At 67.1% G+C, this 21021-nt stretch overlaps 1 protein-coding gene across 1 annotated transcript; it reads right to left on the reverse strand.

Annotated features, from left to right (window-relative positions):
* Positions 1-95: 95 nt before the first annotated feature.
* Positions 96-15790, reverse strand: NCAN (neurocan). Its single transcript, XM_030034029.2, is given in 16 exon segments — positions 96-974; positions 1091-1273; positions 1759-1903; positions 1994-2076; positions 2170-2328; positions 2538-2651; positions 2881-2997; positions 3560-4580; positions 4582-4766; positions 4852-5763; positions 6104-6397; positions 6546-6673; positions 6761-6935; positions 7639-8040; positions 9134-9213; positions 15531-15790. Coding segments are annotated over 15 exon segments (4140 nt in total). The 5' UTR covers positions 9207-9213; positions 15531-15790; the 3' UTR covers positions 96-825.
* Between the last annotated feature and the right edge of the window lie 5231 nt (positions 15791-21021).

Here is a 21021-nt window from a genome sequence, read left to right on the forward strand (position 1 = left end):
TCCCGGCCGAGGCAAGGCAAGGGCTGCGGGGGGACTGTCCCTGGGGTCCCCGCTCCCCCGCCTGCCCCCAGGAAAGCGCAGGGTCAGGGCCGCTCAACTGTTAAAAAAATTTATTAAAATGTCCAGCAGTACAGAAAGGCAGAGTCAGAAATGGCACAGGGAGGGGACAGGGAGGGGGGCTCGGGACACGGCAGTCACGTCGCAAACAGCAGAGATCGGAAAGCGCCGTACACACACACACACACACGCCAACTCCAACGGGGACCCGACGACGAACGGAAAGGGGAAAAAAATAAACCAACCCCAAACCAGGCGGCAGAGCAGGACACCGGCCCCCGTAGCATCATCCCCCTCCCCGCGTCGGGCAGGGTCCCCGTGCCGGCCGTAGGGATGCCCCACGGGCAAGACCGGGGTGGGAAGATGGAGGTGTGGGGGGGGCTGCTAAAAAACCAGAGCCACCCTGGGCCATCGAGACACGATGGCCAAGGTGGGAGATGGGGGGGGGGGGCTGGCAGATTAACCCCCCTCTTTGGGGAGGGGGCCGGAGCCCAGCCGGGGAACAGCCCCCCGCGCAGGGATGGCGGGGGGGGGTCCCTGTGTGGGGCTGGGGGCTCGACCCCGGGTTGGGGGGGCTGAGCGTGGGGCATGCAAGGAGGGCTGGGGACGCACACGCAGCCGCCCCCTCCGGATCCTATTCCCTACGGGGCCGGGCATCCTAGGAGCTAAAGCCAAGGGGGGTTATAAAAGAGGGGGGGGGGGTGGGAGGGGGGCGGGAAACGTCACCACATCCCGTCGGGGACCCTTGTGCTTCCTCGTCCCCCGGCTCTAGAAGTAGTGGCCCTCCTCCATCCAGTCCAGCCGGAGGTGCTTGCGGTGTTTTCGCCGCTCCTTGCGGGGTTTGTGGTGGTGGTGCTGGTGGTGGGGGTGGCTGTGCCGGTGGTGGTGGTGACGCCGCGCTCGGTGCGACCGCCTGGCTAACGGGGGCAAGGGAGGGGACCCGGGGGGGTCAGGAACCACGGCCCCAGGAGGGAGCTGGTGCCTTGACATCCCCCCCGCCCCTTCCCCGGGACCCCCCCCCATCCCCACTAACGTTTTGTGCAGAGGATTTTGGGCCGGTCCCACTTGCCGGTGCTGTGGCACTTGATGGTGGGCACGTGGCGCTGGGTGAAGCCCTCCTCGCACTGGTAGCGCACGCTGGAGTGGATGCTGTACTTCTCCTTCTTCTTCCCCACGGTGAAGGCATTCGCCACCTCCGGCGGGGGCCCGCACAGCACTGGGGGGGGGGAACAGACCCCCGTCACCCCTCCGGCACTGGGAGGGGACGAGGGGACATTCTGCCGATGCCACCCGTTCTCTCCATGAGCCGGAGCGGTAGTGGATGGCTTTAGGAGGGGCTCCTCCATCATGTTGGCAGTGAGGTGTTCCCCAGGATTTACTTCGTTAATTAATGGCCTTATCAGGGCGAGCGCGTCGTTAACACGCGGCCGGTGGGAGAGGGCGGCGCGCTCCTCCGGCTCGCAACGAGCAGCTGGAGGTTAATATAACTTTCAAGATAAGGAATGAGAACTTAATAGTTTTAATGGTGGCAAATTAAACAAATTAAAGTGGAGAGGGAAGAATTGACTGTGGGGAAAAAAAGGAAAAATGGAGATTAAGGGGAACTGCTTGAGTTTTCCTGGATGAGGAGCTGGGATAGGTTTCCTGAGGATGAGGAGGTGCCTGGGGGCTGCGGGATGGGGATGCCGGGGCAGGCGGTACCTGTGCCTTTCTTGCAGATGTAGGGCAGGTTGTAGTTGCAGGGCACGTCGTTCCACTTGCCGATCTCGTGGGACACCAGCACCACGCAGTCCTCGCCGCCCGCAAAGAAGTTGTCGGGTTGGTTCTCCCGCCAGTTCTCGTATTGCTGGTGGGACACGAGAGACGGTGAGAGCCCCTGTGCCCCCCCATGCCCTGCACCCTGAGCCCCCCCGCCTTGCACCTCCAAGGGTCTCACCAAGCCGGTGTTGTCGGTCCACTGGAAATCCTGCTCCACAATCCTGTCATTGAGCCCAATCCAGGTGTTCTCGTGCCCAAAGCCTACGGAGAGAGGCACCCACGGCTCGCACGGTGAAGGCGAAGAGCACCCGGGGGTGCTGACGCTTGGAGAGCTGTTCTCCCCCCGCCCCGCACCGTTGATGAAGCCGTGCTCCTCCTGCGAGTGGATGCTGGTGAGGTGGCCGGCACGGCGACGGCAGTCCCGCTCCGCGTCCTCCCAGGAGCGCCGGCGGGCGAAGTACCGGTAGCAGTGACCCTGGAACTTGTGCCAGTTGTGGTCGCAGCCCTCCGTGTCTGCGGGGAGATGGGCACGGTGAGGGGAACCGCTCAACCCCGGGAAGGGATGCAGGGAACAAGCTCCCCTTCACGGAGGGGGCAGGACTTTTCCGTCCCCTTCCCAGCTCCCCATGCCTGCCCCCAAAGGGACAGGGGCTGGGCAGTGTCCCCATGGGGGTCTCGCCCACCCCATGGCAACACACCCGGGGGGGACACCGGGTCCCCACCTTTCTCGCAGCGGCTGCCGCCGTAGCTGGGCAGGCAGAGGCAGACGAAGGAGTTGACTTCGTCGATGCAGGTGCCACCGTTCTGGCAGGGGCTGGACAGGCAGTCATCGATGTCTGCAGGAAACGCCGGGAGCTGCGGGTATACGGAGACCCCCCGCCGCCGCCCACCCAGCCCACCGTCCCCTCTGCCACCGTCGGTGCCCGAGCATGGGGGAATCGAGCAGGATTTGAGAGCCACAGCCCCGTTCCCCTCCCCGCTTCCAAGCGTGGTCGCCGCTCCGTGCTGTGCCGGGATGCAGGACCGGATCCTGCCCCGGCACGGCGAGATGCTCCGGCCACTCACCGATCTCACAGTTCTCCCCGGTGAAGCCCGGGGCGCAGCTGCAGCCGCAGACGGTGCCGTTGGCACGGCAGGTCCCGCCGTGCAGGCAGGGGTTGTTCTGGCAGGGGTCGGCCGGAGCTGCGGGGTGGGAGCGGGTGCCCTGAGCCGGGGTGGGGAGGGACACCGCGGCACCCACCCCCTTCCCCACCGGGATCCAAGGTCCGGTCCTGCCCCGGCTGCCGCACGTTAACCGCGGTGCCTTTTCCACCTGGCCGTGGCTCTACTCTTTAAATATATTTGTTGCCTTTGTTTGAGCCGTGGCCGGGCGGCGTGTGCCGCACGTCCCCCACCAGCAGCCGCCTCTCCAGCTATTATTATTAGCAACTGCAAATATTAATTATTTAAGAGGACGCTTTCCCAGCTCACATTAATAGCTGGGCTCACTTTGAAAAACCCAGGATCTGCCCCCAGCCCATCACGGCTGCCAGAAACTCCCCGGTGAGTAAATTGGTTTGGGTAAAAGGAGAGACCCACCCCAAACCTCCGCCTTAAAACTGACCCAGCGGGTCAGCAACACACTGTACCAGCCCGGGGGGGGGCGGGGGTCAACCCTGAGGTCCTCCTGCCACCCAGCCCGTTTCCCCTGTGCCCATCAGCTCCAGATGCCCGCAGCACCCCGACCCCGCAGCACCGCGCTCACCGTGCCGGCTGGCGTTGCCGGCGCCTGCCCAGGCCAGCAGCTCCCGTTCCTCCAGCCCCGGCTCTTCGCCACTCCCGCTGTCGGCATCCAGCAGCGGGGACCCCCCTGGCCCCCCCAGCTCTGCCGCCGCCGTGGAAGGCTCAAAGAGCGGCCCCGTGCTCGGGGACTCAGACCCCTCCGGCACCCATGGGTGGGGGGCAGTGGGTGACGGCCAGGGGTTGTGGGTGGCCGAGCCAGGGGGTACGGGGGGCTCTTCCCTCTTCGCCTCCCCGGAGGCATCCTCCTCCCCGGGGGCTGTTGGTGCATCCTCGTGGCTGGGGCCACCCGGGGGGCCGAGGCTGGCGGGGGGCTGCCGAGGGGCGGAGGGGGGCAGGAGGAGATGCTCCGCTCCCCCCAGCTCCGGTGCGGCGTGGCTGGTGGGCCATGGGGCGAAGCCCGCGGACCCTTCTTCGGCCGCCGGCTCCGGCGCCTCCGCCTCCGCCGGCTGCTCGGTGCCAGCCCTGGGGGTCACCTCGCCGGCTGCAGCGGGAGGCAAAGGCGAGGGGACGTCCCACGTTGCGGGGGATGCGGCTGCTTCGCCGCTCGACTCGGCTGAGCCCTTCCCGGCATCCCCGGACCCGGCCGGCTGCTCACGGCTGGGCTCGGCTGGACCATGGGGAGCTGCGGGGCTCAGCCCCCCGTGGGGCCACGGAGCAGCCGCCTCGGTGGGGCCAGGGGCGGTGGGGTGCTCCACGGAGGGGCCGGACGGGTGGGAGAAGGTCACCGCTTTCCTCTGCCTCTCCAGCCAGCCGTCGCCCGGAGCCCCGCTGCTGTCACCGCTGTCACCGCGGGGCTGCGGGGCCGTCTCGGGGCCCTCGGCCACCAGCGGGGCCGGCGGCGGCGGCGGGGGCCGTGGTGGGACGGAGCCGCCGTCCTCCTGGGAGAGGGCGTCCCCGGAGAAGTCCTCGGTGGCATCTGCGGGTGGCCGGGGGGAGTCCCCACGGGCGCTGGGGACGTGGGGCTGAGCCCCGACCGCGGGTGACGTCCCAGGGGCTGAGAGCGTCGTGGGGAAGCGCGGAGGCAGGCAGGGATGGGGACGGCGGAGGGGGTGTCCGTGTGGGCTCCCCAGGATTGCGGGGGGCCATGCGGGGGCTCCACCGTGGTGAATCCCTCCGGGCAGGCGCCTGCGGCGAGGGGGACGCCGGGGCGGTGGCCGGTGCCATCAGCTCTGCAAGAGACGGCACAGCCATGGGGTTCCTGAGCCGGCACGGCCCCCGCCGGAACCCCCCCAGCCGCTTTCGGGCATCGCTTACCGGGGCCGATCTCCTCTTCCACCGCGTTGGAGGATGAGTAGGTGTCCTCCCGCCGGAGGCTCTCGGTGCCGCCACGGGGGATGCTCCACGTCTCCACCGCGTTGGCTGCAGCCCCCTTCACCTCCAGGGCCAGGACAGGGGCGTGGGTGACCGTCCCCACCGGGTCCTCAGCCATCGTGGGGTCCCCAGCCACCGTGGGGTCTCCAGCCACCGTGGGGTCCCCAGCCACCGTGGGGTCCCCAGCCACCGTGGGGTCCCCAGCCACCACCGCGGGGTCCCGGCTCTGCCGCTGCAGCTGGAAGTAGCGCCCGTTCAGCCCGGAATAGCTGCTCCGCCTCGGGGCGCGGGAGCTGGCCGGTGGGGTGCTGGGGGTCTCCGCTGCCGTGCCAGGGACGGTCCCCAGCCCGGGTGGTGTTGGCGGTGAACCGGCGACGTGCTCCTGGACTGGGCTTTGGGACCGCGGCAGGAGGGCGGCCGGGGGCTCCTCGGGGTCGGGGTCTTCTTGCGCCAGCGGTGCTGAGCTGGTGCTGGCCGGATCCTGCCGGGAGCTCACCGGCGCCTGGTCCACCACGTTGAGAGCTTCATCTTCGTGGGGCCACGCCGGCGAGGAGGCCGCGGCGGGAGGCGGGGACGTACCACCGCCCAGCCCCGGACCGCGAGCCGCCGGTGCCCCGGGGAGGTCACCGCGCCGTGCCGCCGGGCTGCCGCTCGCCAGCCGCAACTGCTCGTCCTCGCCCAGCCCTGCGGGCCCCGGCTGCGGCGGGAGGCCATGGCGCTCACGCGGGACGTCCCGGGAGTCCCCCGACGTGCCCAGGTCCTCGCCGCGCTCCACCAGTACGTTGTCGTCGCCCGGCGAGTCGGGCGCAGACGGCACCGGCTCCTCTGGCTTCCCCTGGCCCGCGGCCGCGCGTGCTGCGGGGAGACCACGAGCATCAGCCGCGCCGGCGGCGGGGCCGAGGGGCACGACGGGCACGACGGGCATCCGCGGCGCGAGCGGGGACCCGCGTCCCCCCTCGGGGCTCAGTGCCAGGCACCGCATCCCCCAGCTTTGCGCCATGCCAGGGTGATGCATGGAGCCGGGCTCCCTCCCAGCGCAGCTCTCCTCATTTATCTCATTAATTCCCCGATTAAATATTCATCCGCAGCAATTTTCCCGGCTATGCCCACCGATTCCCAAGGGAAGAAGGGCCAGGGCTGGTGGGGGACCTGGCCGGGGGAACGCGGTGCCGGCATCGCGGCCGGTCCCCCTTACCTTTATAGCAGTAGGTGTCAAATTTGGAGGCGGCGGCGGGGAAGCCGGTGCGGTTGGGGAACTGGTAGAGGGTCCTGACGCCCGAGGCCTCGCCGCCGCATTTCCTGCGCGGGAGCCTGATGGGGTAGCGGACGCTGCCGTCGGCCAGCCAGCCTGGGTCGCACTGGTCCAGACCCTCACGCCACGCCAGGTAGAGCTGTCCCGTGGTGGCTAGTGAAGCCCCCCGGCTCCGGCAGTGCCTCCGGGCCCCCTGCCAGGTGAACCGCCCCGGCACCGTGGCATAAAACACCGTCCCTGTAAGAGAGCAGAGCCCATTGGGGATGTGGGGACGGAAAGCCGTGACGATCCTGACGGCTTGGAGCCGAGCGGCGGTTTTTGGGGATGTCCCCGGGCACCCGCCTGCCCAGCCCGGCGCGCGCCCGGCCGCCGCGGCACCGCTTGCCTCGCAGCTCCCGGGCGTAGCAGTAGACGTCGTATTCTTCGCCGGGCTCCCTCCGGCCGTAGCTGCGGACGCCGGGGAGGCTGTTGCGGTCTCCGTAGCAGCCGGGCCGGGAGAGCGTGATGGGGTACCTGCCGGAGAGGGGCACGGCAGACGCTCAGTTCCACAACCACCCGCAACGGGGGATGCCCGGCCAGCAGCCCGTGCCGCACGCTTACCGCACAGTCTGATCGGCCAGCCAGCCCGCGTCACAGTTGTCGTAGCCATCCTCGAAAGCGGCTTGGAGGTGCTGGGGCGAGGCGATGACGGCCGAGTTGTCCAGGCAGGCGCGGCGGGCAGCGGCGAAGGTCAGGGCGTAGCGCTCGCCCGCGGGGCGGTAGTGGAAGACAACGCCTGGAAGGGCAGCGGGTGGCAGAGCTGGCACGGGGTGCACGGCTCACAAAATTTGTATGGGGTGCACGGGGTGCATGGAGAGCATGGCTTGTACGAGGTGCAGGGCTTGCATGGGGTGCCCGGTGTGCACGGCTCACAAAATTTGTACGGGGTGCACAGGGTACATGGGATGCACGGCATGCACAGGGTGTGTGAAGTACGTGGGGTGCACGGCTTGCACAGGGTGCGTGGCTTGCACGGGGTGCACATGGTGCACGGCTTGCACGGGGTGCACGGCTTGCACAGCTTGTGTAGAGCACACGGGGTGCACGGCTCACACGGCTTGTACAGGGTGCATGGAGTGCATGGCTTGCACGGGGTGCAGGGCTTGCACGGGGCACATGGCTTGCACGGGGCGCATGGCTTGCACGGGGTGCACGGCTTGCACAGCTTGTGTAGAGCACACGGGGTGCACAGCTCACACGGCTTGTACAGGGTGCATGGAGTGCATGGCTTGCAGAGGGTGCAGGGCTTGCACAGCTTGTGTAGAGCACATGGGGTGCAAGGCTCCCACGGGATGCACGGGGCACGCGGCTTGCACAGGGTTCACAGCTTGCACGGGGCGCGTAACCCACACGGGCACCCACGCCAACCCGCCGCGGTACCCGTGACGCCCCTGCAGCTCTCCCGGCAAAGCCGCTCCGTGGCGCGGTGCCCGGCTCACCCGTCACCTCCAGGGGCAGCAGGTCCTGCTCGTCATCGATGCCAGCCACCACCTCGCAGCGGTACAGCCCCGCGTCGCTGGCACGGGCGGCGCGCAGCAGCAGCGTGGCGTTGTAGCGGTCGCGGGGGTACCCGGGCAGGGACGCTCGGCCCTCGTAGGTTTTCACCACCTTCACCGCGTTGTCCTTGGCCACCAGGATGGGGACGTCCTCCCTCTGGCCGGTGGCCGAGCGCACCTTGCTCCATTTGACGCGGGGAGGGTCGGGGGGCTCGTTGGGCCCCAGCGAGGCGGAGGGTTGGAGCAAGAAGAGGCAGGGCAGGGCCACGGGCTCCCCCAGCCCCACGCGCACAGCCTGGTGCTGCACCCTGTTGATGTGGATCACCTTCCCATCGTCCTGGGAGCCTGCGGGGAGAGGCACCCGGATACCACGGGAATGGGCGGTGAGAGCTCCTGCAGGGCTTTTGTTTGTAGGGGGAAGAGCTGGGGGCATTGCAGGGTGTTGGGGGCTCTGTACCGGGCCCTCCTGAGGCCCCCGAGGAAGAGCATGAAGCAGGATTATGTGCAGCCTCCCCGTCTAGTGGCTGGAGACTGACTTTGCCAGTTAAATCTGCCCCTCCAGGGCTGAACCCCCGAGTCCCTGTCATCCCCGCCAAGGATGCTGCCAGGCTGTAGCCACTGCTCTGCACCCGTGGGTCCCACACTGCTCCCGTGGGGATATCAGTCCTCCCCGTCCCTGCCCGCGGAGATGGACCCCTCGCCAACGACTCGGCGCCATCCAACCCCTGTGGCACCAGCAGGAAAGCCCATCCCCGCACTGGGATAAAGCATGGCAGCGATCATGACCTCCTCCTCCTCCTCCCGCACTAATCCTGCCCCAGCCTATGCAGGCTCCCAGCTCCGCCGCCGCAAATCCCACAAGTCTCGGAAACCCCCGTGGCCCGGCTTTCCCTGCCCGCAGCAGGGTCGGGGGGATGCTCCCGCAGAGCTCAGCCGGCCACTAATCCCCGCCTGGCACGTTGTCCCCCCCCAGCTCCCCACCCTCCATCGCACCCCAAGCCCTTCGCTCGCCCGGAGATGCACGGGGAGGGTACCAGGGTGGGGGGATCCCAAAGCCCCCCCCCATGCAGCAGGATGCTGCGATGCCCCCGCCGTGAGGGACCGGGGCGGAGGGGGGACACGGTCAGAGACACAGCAAATCCCCGGGGGGCTCAGCTCTGCGGCGGGGAGGGGGCCGGGGGTGCTGCCAGCGGGATTAAGGATTTAAGGTCTCGCCTGTGGGGATCCCGGCGCGGGGGGGAGTCCACGGTCGCCTGAGGGGCTTCTCCTTCGCTAATCCCCCGCAGCTCAGGGCAGGGAGGTGTGGGGGGCCACAGCCCAAGCCCTCCCCTGGTTATTATTCACCCTCGCTATTTATTCTGGCTGATAGTTCATTATTTGCTGCTGTTTACCCTTATTGGCTAATTAGCCCCGGCTATCGAGCGCTGGCAGCACTTACCCAGGACGGCGATGGGGAGGAGGGAGAGCCCGAGCAGGAACCAGCAGCCGGCATCCCCCATCACATGGACCATCCTTGACCTGCAATGAGAGCCAGAGGGTGGGCGGCCGCTGCCCGCCCGCTCCCTGCTTGTTCAGCAACGCCGTCGGGCCATAAATCACCGCGGGGCCGCGCTGACACCAGCCTCCCAAGAGCCACGGGGAGGGAGCAGGATTAGCCCCACTTAGCAAGATGCCATTAGCCTGGAGAGAGTTTGATTCCACTCCCGGCGTGAAGCCGGTGTGAGGTCGAGATGGAGGATGGGGTGCCATCCATCGACCCACCGGGCCGCCAGCTGCCCTGCCGGGGTCTCCCTCTGTGTCCCCTGCCACCAGTGCCACCCACCGCGACATCCCCGCACCCACCCGCTGCACCGCTGGAGGTGGGACACGTATCTCCGTGGTGGGGGTAGCGGGCAAACCTGGGGGTCCCGCACACCGCCAGCCCAGCAGCAGCAGAACCGGCGGCGCTGGAGCCAGCCCTCGCTCTGCTCTCAGCATTAACATGCAGCGGATGCCTCCGGCTGCCGGAGCCGGCGTGCGGCGCGTGGAGCACAAAGCCGGCACCGCTGCTCACCGAAAATCTCCCATCCATCTGTTTGACTGCAGCGCCTATTAGTATTTTCTAAATCATTTGGTCTCTGGGCTCAGAGGGAAGTCGGACAGATTGCCCGCCCGGCACGGGCACAACCATCACCCGGCTCCCAACACAACCATCACCCTGCTCCCAACACAACCATCACCCGGCTTCCACCACAACCACAGTCCCGCTCAGGCTTTGTTTGGGATTTTAACCAGGCTTTGGCACCCCGTGCCGCTGAACTGGCCAAGCAGAGGCATGCAACCATGCAGAGATGGCAGCAGAGATGCAACCAGCACCCCCAAATCCCAAACGGGGCCACGCTGGAGCCCGGCACCACGTGGCCACGAGCTTGAACCAGACCCAGGGTCCCCCCATGTGCCGGCAGATCTGGCATGGGGTTTGCTGGTCCCTGCTGCAGCGTGCAGGTCCCCCGGCTCTGACATCGACCCCTGTCCTGTCCCCTGGCCAGGACAGTGAGCTGGGGAGCTCTCAGCTTTTGGGGGGACCCCAGGACCCCCCAGTCCCTCTTCCAGCTGCCCGGAGCTGAGGCTTTGGCTCAGCCCACAGGTTCCCCCATCCCTGATGCTCCATTTTCCAGCCCTTGATTTCTCATTCTGTCCCTTCTGCTTTTATGGGACAAAAATAGAAAGAAAGAGCGAAATGGCGAGAAAAAAGGAGACCCCCCATGTTCAGTGCTGGAAAAGGGCCTTTTGGGGGGTGCAAAACTGGGTTTTATCTTATTTCCTCTAAAGAAGAAAGCGTTTGCAGCCCCTTCCCTCCCGCAGCAGCTCCGCGGGGCTTTCTGCCTCCAAACCCAGCTGCTGATAAAAGATGAGGAGGTGACCTGACCCTGGCTCCGGCTGCGAGGGGAAATTCCTGGGGTGTGGAGTGGGGAACGGGCTGTGGCTCACTGTGCCTTCGCCCAGCCACATCTCCTGGGAGCGAAAAAAAACCCAGAGCAGCCCCGGGGCTGCTCCACGGCACCAACAGCACAACGGTGACTCCTTTCCCACTCGGAGATGCTCCAGGAAGGAAATCCCCCGGGCTCGTGGCCTCGGCAGCACCAAACTTTTCCCTGTCTTCCCACTACGGGAGGGAAAAATAAATTGCTTGGCATGGTTGGGGCTTGGCAGGTTCCAGCTCCTCCCCATTGAAATGCTAATTTTGACTTTCTGGGGTGTCAGGAGCTCTCCCAGCACAAACCATCAGTGCCAGGGCGTGGGATGGGGCGGCTCCTGCCCACCCTCCCAGCCCGTGTCCTTCGCCGCGCCACCACCCCAGGACCTGCTGGGCGAGGGTGGGGAGCTGGGTGCGGGTTGGGGGCAGTGGGTGCGGGATGGGGACATCCAAGACACTCAGCACTGGGGGAGAAGGGTGCCATGGGCTGTGCTCGCACACGTCCCAGGGCTTTGAATCACTCATGGTCCCTTTTTGGTCTCTTCACCCATTTTCTTTTTTGCATCCCTCGACACTCCCCTGCCCTGCAGCTTCCAGGCGACTTTTCCCATTGAAGGGCAAACAAGACAATTTCCCACATGGGACAACAGCTATCGGGTCTCACTCCCCAACACCTCTCCACAACATCCCCAAGACCTTCCCCTTCTCCATCCTCCTCCTCCCTAGCCCGTGGCCACCCCGGCTCCCAGCAGGGCAACCCCCATTCCCAGCCACAACCTTGGGCCGCCAGCCCCAAACCACAGGGTGCCGGCCCCGTGCCCTGGCCGGGGCCACGTCAGGGTGGTGGGATGGAGCAGGAGCCAAAGGGACCCAAGAGACCCCCAAGAGCCGCGTTAACGTGCCAGCGTATAAATACTCCTCTAAGCTCTCGACTGTTTACCCAGACCGGCTGTTCTGGAGATGGGTCTTCGCTGAGCAAACGCCGCTGGGTAAACAGCCCGGGGTTTATTTAAATGTTAAACAGGAAAGTCGCTTTTTGGATTTGCAACCGCTACCCCAGCCGGCTGCGAAACCGGGTGCACACTGTGCCGGGGATGGATGGATGGATGGATGGATTCAAGGATGGACGGATGGATGGATGGATGGGACCATGGTCCCTGACCCTGCCGGGGCACCCCAGGCTGGCAGCACCAGGGAGGAGCGGGTGCTGCCGGCGGTGAGAGGCCGGGGGCCGCAGGGCTGTGCGGCTTCAGCTGCGTCCGTCGCCTTCCCTGACATCAGCATTTCTGCAGGTTTTGCTTTCGCAGCAGGGAAGGTGCCACGGTGGAAAGGGCCGGCCCAGCCGGCAGCACCCGCTGCCTCCTCGGGGAACGCGGACCACAGGCAGGGGGGTCCTGGGCTCCCCCCACCCCGGGCACAGGACACGCAGCCCCAGCCTGCTGCTCCCTCGGGGCCACCCGGCTGGCACCCCTGCCCTCGAAGCACGCGGGGACCACGTTCCCGGTGGCACCGCGGCTCCGCTTCGAGCCATGGAGACAAAGGAAGGTCCCCGCCATGCTCCGCTCCCCCCAGCTCCTCACCGGACCCCCGGCTGCCACCTCTGCCGAGCCCAGCCCTGCGCTGAGCCAGCAAAAAGTTTATCCCAAGGTCAGGACAAACAGCACGGCAGCCTCCAGCCCCGCCGGTGCCGGAGCCACCACACGCGGCGTCCCCGGCACGAGGACCCCCACGCCGTGCCGGGGGCTGCCGAAGCCGCAGCCAGGCAGCGTCCTCTCAGTCTCGGCGTCTCGTTAATTATTGAGCCCGTCTCCCTCCCACCTCCTCTTGATCCACTAACCCACAATCCAGCTCCGGCAGCGCCGGTGAGGCAGCCCAGGGCTGGCACGGCCGAGTCCCGGCACCACCGGCATCAACCCTGGCCGGATCCTGGCTCCTCACCGCAGGCACGGGAACGCTGCTGCCAGCATGGCTCAGCACCACCAGCCTCCGTGCCAAGGCAAGGGAAGCAGCATCAGCCCCATCCCGCCAGGGCAGGATCCGGCCAGGGTCCCCATGGAAGGGGCCACGGGCTAAGCCACGCCGGGCATCACCACGCCGTCCCCAGCGGTGACAGCAAGGTGAGCAGGGTGGCACAGGGAGCCCGCGGTGGCCATGCCACCGTGAGCCCGAGGGGCTGAATTTTGCGGGGTTGGGGGTCTCTCTCCGCAGTCAGGGTGATGCCACGGGCTCAGGGCACAGCGATGTCCCCGGTGCCATGCGGCTGAGCCCCCTCGGGGACAAGGAGCGTGTCCCTGTCCCCCGAGCAGCCCAGCCCCAGCCGGGGAAACGGCAGACGAGAGAAATTTAAAATAACGCCGGTGCAAAGCCGCCCCCCCCCCCCCCCCCAACCCGAGCGAACATTTTCACATCTGTCACTAGCTGTCACCTCATGAATAATTCATCTGCCTCATGAATATGCAAAGCCGGGGCTGGTGATTAGCTTCAGCTGAAACATAGCTTAATTCCTCACAGGCCATTGGGTGCCGGGACGACCCGGCCAGTTTTGGGGTCTCCTCTCGCCCCAACCTGCCCCGAGCCATGGGGTGAGACGGGGGCGGCTGTGGACCCCGGGGTCCCCACGGAGCGGAGGGGACATTTGGGACAGTGCGGGGGGACACGGGCTTGGGATGGGTGGGAGCGGAGGGGGGGCACTGCCCACCCACCCAGGCAGCCTAGATGTAGTGGGACATAGGTGCCCCCCACCCTGGGGACGCCCCAGCCCTGGGGGTGCCCCCAGCTGCCCCCCAGCCAGTGCGCAGACCCCATGACCTCTGCTGTCCCCACAGGTCACTCCGGTCCCCAGTGCCACCGGCACACACACGGCATTTCGGTGCCCACCCACCCGGCGTGTCCCCCCCTCCGCTGGCACCCCACGGGGCTGATCCTGCCCCCCCCCCCCCCCGCACCCAACCCCGCCGGAGCCACCCGCCCCCCACAGCACCCACCTCCCTCCCAGTGCCACGATGCCTCCGCCACCCCAACGGGAAGGGGGTGTCCACCGAGGGCCCCCCCGGGGCTGCACGGCCGCGGCGGGAGCCCGGCGACGGGGCCGGCTCCGCGTCCCCTCCTCTCTGCCCACAACAAAGGAATTCTGCAAACCTCGCTGCCGTCACATCTCACAGGCAACGTGATGCTTCCCGCTCCCCCCCAGCCTGCGAGAATAAATTAGCACCTCAGAAAACTGTGATCCCGTCCAATATGGGCCCTTTGCTGGGTGCGATTTTTATTAGGCAGACAGTCTGCAGCCTTTATTTTAGAATTTGCTCTTCTTTTTATTTTTTTTAATTTTTTTTTTTTTTTTTTTTTTTTTTTTTTTTTTTGCCCCGCTTTCTGTCTCTCCCCGGGAAGCCAAAAGCACCACGGGAGCCCCAAAGCCGGCGCAGCATCGTGGCAAGCCCCCCGGCCCCATCTCTGCGGATGGCTCGGCCGTATGCCAGCAAGCGACTCGGAAAGCAGCGCCGGTGCCCGGCACCGAAAGCGAGGAGAACACCAGGCTGGTGGGCCTGGCACAGAGCCGGGTCTCTGGCACCATCATCCCCGCCGGCGCTGGGTTTGCCAAGCCCCCGGGGCCGGTGCACGGTACCCCAAGCAACCATCAACCCCTTGCCTGTACCCCAACTGGTGTCCGTCCATCCCGGCAGCCCTCCATCCATTCAGCCCGGCCTCACCGTGCGGCATCCCCATGGCGGGGCACGCGGGCTGGGACTCATCCTGCCCGTGATACTGAGCCCCCACCATGCTGCCAGCCCTGCCCGCTCCCTGGCAGCCGGGGGCACCGCAGGGATGCAAAAGTTCCCGGCTCCCTCCCTGCCAGGGAGCCACCGGCAGCACCAGCAGGGAACTGGGTGGCCAAGGCAGGGGAGGGGACCGAGGCGCTCCCGGCTCCGACACCGCAGGGGGATGACTCCCCGGTGGGCACCCACCGCCAGGACCCGCTGCTCTCCTGCCATCCCTCACCCCTTCTCCCTGCCCACCGCCTCGCTGCCAGCTCCCCTGCGGGCTGGGCAGGGGGTCAGGGCACAGCACCATGCCGCCTGCCCTGCCAGCGGCCCCCAGCCCTGCTTGTCCCACTGGCCCCAGTGCCGGTGTCCCCCAGTCTGTCCCCATCCCACTGGCCCCAGTGTCGTTGTCCCCCAGCCAGTCCCTGTGCCAGAGTCCCCCAGCCCCTCTCAGCTCCAGCCCCACTGTCCCCAGCCCTGACAGCCCCGGTCCCCCCAGCATCCCCCCGTTCTGGTGTCCCCAGTGTCCCCCTGTCCTGCTGTCCCCACCACCCCAGTGGTCCCAGCCCCATTGTCCCCCTGCCCCGCTGCCCCCAACACCACTCCTGATCCCCCCAAGCCCAGCGTCCCCCTCCAGCCCCAGTGTCCCCAGCCCCAATCCCAGCATCCCCATCCCTGCCAGCCCCAGTCCCCTCAGTGTCCCCAACCCTCAGTCACAGCCATCCCCCCAACCCCAGGGCCAGCATCCCTCATCCCTGTCCACCCTGGTACCCACACCGTCCCCCATCCCAGTGTCCCCCAGCTCCCATCCCAGTGTGTCCCCCCCCTCCAGCCCCCTCATCCCCCAGCCCTCACAGCCCCCTTGTCCCCACCGCGTCCCCCAGCCCGGATCCGTCCCGCTTCTGCCATAGCGGTGCCACCGTCCCCATCCCCATTCCCGTGCGCTCCCACCGCCCGGCCCGGCCCCGCCGACACCGGGCACCGCAGCGGGGGCGCGGCGCGGGCGGTGCCGGTGCCGGTGCCGGTGCCGATGCCGGTACCGATGCCGATGCCGGTACCGATGCCGATGCCGATGCCGGTGCCGGTGCCGGTGCCGGTGCCGGTGCCGGTGCCGCACGTACCTGGGACGGTGCTCACGGCGCGCAGGGGGTCATCGCCGCCGGTGGAGCCGAGCACCCCGCCGGCACCGGGGGCTTAAAAGCGGGGCGCGGAAGGTAGAGGAGGAGGGGGGGGGGGGCAGCGGGCCGGGCCCCCCCGGAGGGGGCCGAGCCGGGCCGGGCCGGGCCAATCGCGGCTGGCGGCAGGCGCGGCCCCCCCTCCGGTGCCGCCGGTGCCGCCCGCACCTGCCCGCAGCGGCGGCGAACCCGCGCCCGCTCCGCGCCCCGCCGCGCTGCCCGGCGCAGGGCGAGGGGCGGTCGCGCATGCGCCGCCCCCCCTCCCGCCGCCAAACCGGGGCCGCCCGCCCCCCCCCCCCCCCACCCACCCACTCACCCACCCCCCCGGCAGGGCTGCCCCCCCCCGGCGCAGGCACCGCAGCCCCCCGCAGCCGGGGTTGGCAGGGGCTGGGGGGGGTCCCTTCTAGCCCCTCCGCAGCCCCCCCCCTTAGGTCGGTGGGGGCCCCCCCCCAGTATGCACAGCATCCCCCTCCCCATCCCTGCACTGGGAGCCTGCTGCATCCAAGCAGGATTTTAGGGGGGTCTCCAAAAAAGGGGGGCATCTTCCAGCCCTCCCCCCCCCCAGGCCACTGCGGGGCACCCCCTGCTCCAGCCACTGTGCTCCCCTCTAGTCCAGCCCTGGGACCCAGTGGGATTTTAGGGTATCTCCAAACAGGGGAGCATCTTCCAGCCCCTCTGCACCCCAAAATCCCCCCCAAACCATGCAGGCTGCATCCAGCAGCATTTTCCAGCCCCTCGGCACCCCAAAATCCCTGCTAAGTCATACAGGGTGCAACCAGCAGCATCTTCCAGCCCCTCGGCACCCCAAAATCCCTCCCAAGTCATACAGGGTGCAACCAGCAGCATCTTCCAGCCCCTCGGCACCCCAAAATCCCTCCCAAGTCATACAGGCTGCATCCAGCAGCATCTTCCAGCCCCTCCGCACCCCTGTACGGCCCCGTATGGGGAGCCCCGGAGGGGCTGGAAGATGATGAGGATGGATGAAGGCTAGAAAAAAGCCCAAACCACCCCAATAAAGCAGTTGAGACACTCCAGGGAGCTTCAATACCAGAAACGAACCCCAAAACGGGGAGGGGGGAAACCATCACTGAGCTGTCGGGGAAGGTTTGGGGGGGGGTCACCTTCCCGCCGGTGAATGAAGAATGCCACCCTGTCTCCCACGACTTGGCAACAACCGGTGAAAAAATATTTCCCCCCCCTCATTTTCCCCATAGGATGAGTCCACGGAAACCCGAGAGCAAAGTTCTCATTTCCGACTCCATTGTACCAGACTTTTCGCGGCGTTTCCTGCCTTTTGTGAACCCCCCCGGCAAAACCCCGGCATTGCCGGCACACAGAGCTCTTCTGTTCCCCTTCTTTATGTGGCTGCAGCTGGCGTCCCCGTCCCCATGTAGGTGCCCGAGCGTGGGGGACAGCGACAGGGGTTAATGTTGCCGTCGTGCTTGCCAAGCAAGATTGGGAAGAGGGTCCCGGGGGATTTGCCAGCACCCTGATGTGCCGGCTACTTCCCACTCCAAGCGGATCCAGGTGGCTGGTGCTGCCACCCTACAGGTCTCCAATCCTACTATCCTGCTTCGGAAAGGGCGCCCATGGGTGCTGGTTGGGGTTTGCTGGAAGGAGGGTGCTGCACCGTCTGATGTGCCCGGAGAGGATGCTCCAGCGCGGATGAGCGTGGCTCCCGGCGGAGGCAGGACCCGCTGTCCACGCACAGCGGGATGGGGCCGGCTCCAAAACTCTCGCCCCGTTCATGCAAGGGCCTGGGCACCCTTCGGGGTGAAGATGCGCCCACTGCTCCCCACCGCAGCTGGGTTCTGCACCCGCAGCAAGACCCGCATCCCACCCGCCTGCTGCCTCCACGCTGTCCACAGTCTAAACCCTTCCTCCCACTCCTCATCTTCCTAAGCTTCATCCGGAAAGCCGGCGGCACCGGCAGGGTCTGATCCGCACGACACATCGTGCACGGGTCGGGGATTAGACGGGTTCATCCGGGAGCCCGGCTCCTTCCCGCACCCAGCGGCGGGGGGACCTCCCCCCAGCACCCACCTCCCATGGGCCACCCTTCGCCAACGAGCACCAGGCGCGGTGACGAAGCTGCACCCAGCCTTGACCCTGACCCACGATGGGTCCGTGGAGCGAAAAGGCTGTGGGGAGAGCGGAGCTGGAGCCTCTCGGGGACTCAAACCTCCCCGTGGGCTCGGAGCAGCAAGGGGCAGGTGAGGGGGGGAGCGGAGGGACCCCCGGCACCCACCCATCCACCATCCGGGGCCCCGGCTGGGCACCGGCAGAGGCAACGTGGCTGATCTGCCACCGGCCATTTGTCTTGCTGAGGAAGGTGCCGGCAGTGAGTTATCGGAGCTCTCCTCTCGAGTGGAGATAAATGTCATAACAGACACCAGCCAGCGCGGCTTATGGATGGGGATTTAATAGACACCTCTCCCCCCGCCCGCTTCCCCGCGCTGGCAGCTGCTCGGCACCCGGGGACCGCAGCCCGCGGCGGGGTGGCAGTGGGGACCAGCTCCTCCGCTGGCACCAGTTTGGAGCCCTGGTGTCCCTCCAGCTGGTCACTCCAGCTGGGAGGTGACTTCATGAGGTCCCCCCGTCCCCCAGGCCCAACCTGGAGCCCCAACATCCCGCCGTGGCCATCCCTCCATCTGGGTGAGAGAGCCAGATCCGCCTAGCACGGAGGGATGTCCCCATGTCCCCATCCTTGCCCGACTCGCGGTTCATTCCACACCCCCAGCCCCACGTCCAGCCCGTCCTTGCGGCATCACCCTGGGAGCACCGACGGCTCTGCCCTGAGCTGCTCCCACGAGGCAGCACCCGTGTCACCGGGTCCCCACTGCTCCCCGTGTCCCCAACCCCACCGGTGACAGGCCGGGTGGTCCTGGGGGCAGCGGTGGTTGGGGTCACTCCATCCCTCGGTTCTGCTCACTCATTCCCGGCCCCGGTGGGTTTTGCACTGGCATCTGCCAGGGCGAGCAGGGACCCGAGTGTCTTTTTGAGCCCGGAACTCTGGGTTTCTGGTGAAATCCTGCAGCAGTGTTGCCGTGACGACCCTCCTGCAGTTTCCATCCAGAGATGTTTTCCTTTGTTGTGACAGGGACGCGGGGAGGCGGCCGCCGGCGATTGGGGTGCGTGGCGGCGATGGCGAGGGGTTCACACCACGAAGGGCAGGGACCCGCCGCTGCCCCCGGGGAGACCCGGTGGGTCTCCGGCACCGGCGTGGGGTTGGGGGGATCCGCATGGCTTCAGCGTAACCCTGGCTTGGCCTCAGCCACCCAGGGGACAGCAGGGGGGCCAGGAGCCACACGTGACATGAGTTTGATAGGTCTCAGCCAGGTCTCGCTCCCATCGAGACCCAGAACAGAGAGGTGACGTGGCCAACCCACAGCGTGGGGACACTGTGGAGTCCCAAATGGGATGGAGACGTTGGCTCTGCAAAAGCAGGTGGCGAAGCACCCTCGTCACCCCGATGACAGAGCCAGTTTGGGGGGGTGGTGAGGCCAGGAGCCTCCCGAGATCCAGTGCTGCCCCGTTTGGCAGCCGGGGCCGCGGCGCCGTGACCGGGGTGCTGAGCAGCATCGCCACCGCCATCCCGTGGGTGCCGAGCACCAGGGAACCGGGGTGCCAGGCACCCTCCCTGCGCGGCGAGGGGCCCCGCGGTTCCCCACAGCCGGAGCGCAGCCGCGTGCCCCGGTCCCCGCATCGCCGGGGGTGCGCGGGGGGACCCCGTCCCGCGCCCCGCGGAGCCGCTTGTTATTCCGCTCAGGTCCGCCGGCGGCTAATGAAGCCCGTTCCAGGAGAGCTGCCACATTCATCGGGAAAGCGGCTTAGTAATGAGGCCTCTGCCACCGCAGCTGGGGCCAGCGCTCGGGGCACTGGCACGGGGACAGACAGCGGGCGGGAGGGCGGACGGACGGACAGACGGCTCCGTGGCAGGGCGAACCAGCAGCTGGTGCCCATGTTGGCTGAGATGTTGGTCCAAAGCTGGCGCTGGAGCAGGGCAGGACTCCTCGACTCGGGGTCTGCTCCGGAGGGGACAGGCTGAGACCTGGCACCATGGACCCGCTTCCGTGCTGCCGCTGACCCCTCGCCCGCTGCTCCTCGCCCCGGCTGCGGTTTGTTTCTGCTTTCGGCCAGGGCCAAACCCGCCTCGCGGCACAATCTGGACATGGCGGCGAGGGCACCCCCCCCCTCCCCGGGCTGGGGGCTGCAGCATCCCCCCGGGGACATAGGGACCCTGCCCTGGCCAGGCCCAACTTCCCTCCAAACCCGCTGGCAGGATGCATTGATTTTATTTTCTGTTTCCATGGCAACTGCCTCCTTCCCTTCCCCCTTCGGCAGCCGGACCCGCTCCTTCGCCCTCCCGCAGCACCCAGCCCCGCCAGCACCCACCCTCCACCAGGGACACGGGGGACACAAGCTGTGACCCAACACGGTCCCCTCCTCCAGGGACTCTCCGGGGTGGCAATGCCACCAGCTCAGCATCCGCAGGCAGGACCCAACCCTGCACCCCGGTGCCCACCGCGACGCCCACGGGTGATTTTGGGGCAGCTGCCGGCAGGGCTGGCATGGGTCTGGGAGCAGGCACAGGGGACGCCAGCCCCAGTCAGCCCCTCTCTGACACCGACAATAATTAGCAGCAGGGCCGGCGGGACGCCGCACTGGTTCATTAGCCAGGACGGTAATTCCCCCCGGCACTGCCGGCGCGGGGACGCCGAGCAGCATCCCCCGTTAGCAGAGCCAAGCTCATTAACGGCACGTCCTACCCCCACACCTGCTCACGGCCGATGTGCCGCGTCTCGGGCACCCCCTGCACGGTGGCACCGGCGGAGAGGACACCGGCACCGCAGCGATCCGGCCACGAGCCCGGTGCCCTCACCCCTTTGGGAGTAAATGCCAGTTTGTGGCTTAAAAGCAGGGCTATAATAAGATAATTATAATCATATCCTTTTATCCATCCCCTTCCAAAGGGACGCACCCATCACTGCCCTGCACATCTCCTTCCCAGCGCGGAGATGCCACCGCATTGTTATTTAGCATTAATTACCGGCTGTGCCAAATCCTGCCCTTCCCGGTCCCCCCGGCCTCCCCCGGGACCCCCGGCCCCTCTGCACAGACAGGGGGAATAAAGGCAGCGGCACAGCCCGGAGAACAGGCAGGGCCCTGTGCCAGGCAGAGAGGCCACGGCGTTGAATAACGCCTGTGCCGCATTCACCGGTAATCTCCAGTGTTTACACGGAAGTGGAAATCAATCGCCACAAGTAATTAACGGCGAAGGGCACAACACCCGCTTCTTCTTCGGAAGCAGCTCCCGGCGCCAGCCGGGGTTGCTCAGCGAAACTCACACGCCGGCACCCGCCGCACAAAAGGCGACGGCACCCGTTTCCTGCACCGCCGGCACGAGGTGGCCACGCCGGCACAGGGCCAGCATCCC

The sequence above is a fragment of the Aquila chrysaetos genome, chromosome 12, assembly GCF_900496995.4.
Source record: "Aquila chrysaetos chrysaetos chromosome 12, bAquChr1.4, whole genome shotgun sequence".
Classification (NCBI taxonomy): domain Eukaryota; kingdom Metazoa; phylum Chordata; class Aves; order Accipitriformes; family Accipitridae; genus Aquila; species Aquila chrysaetos.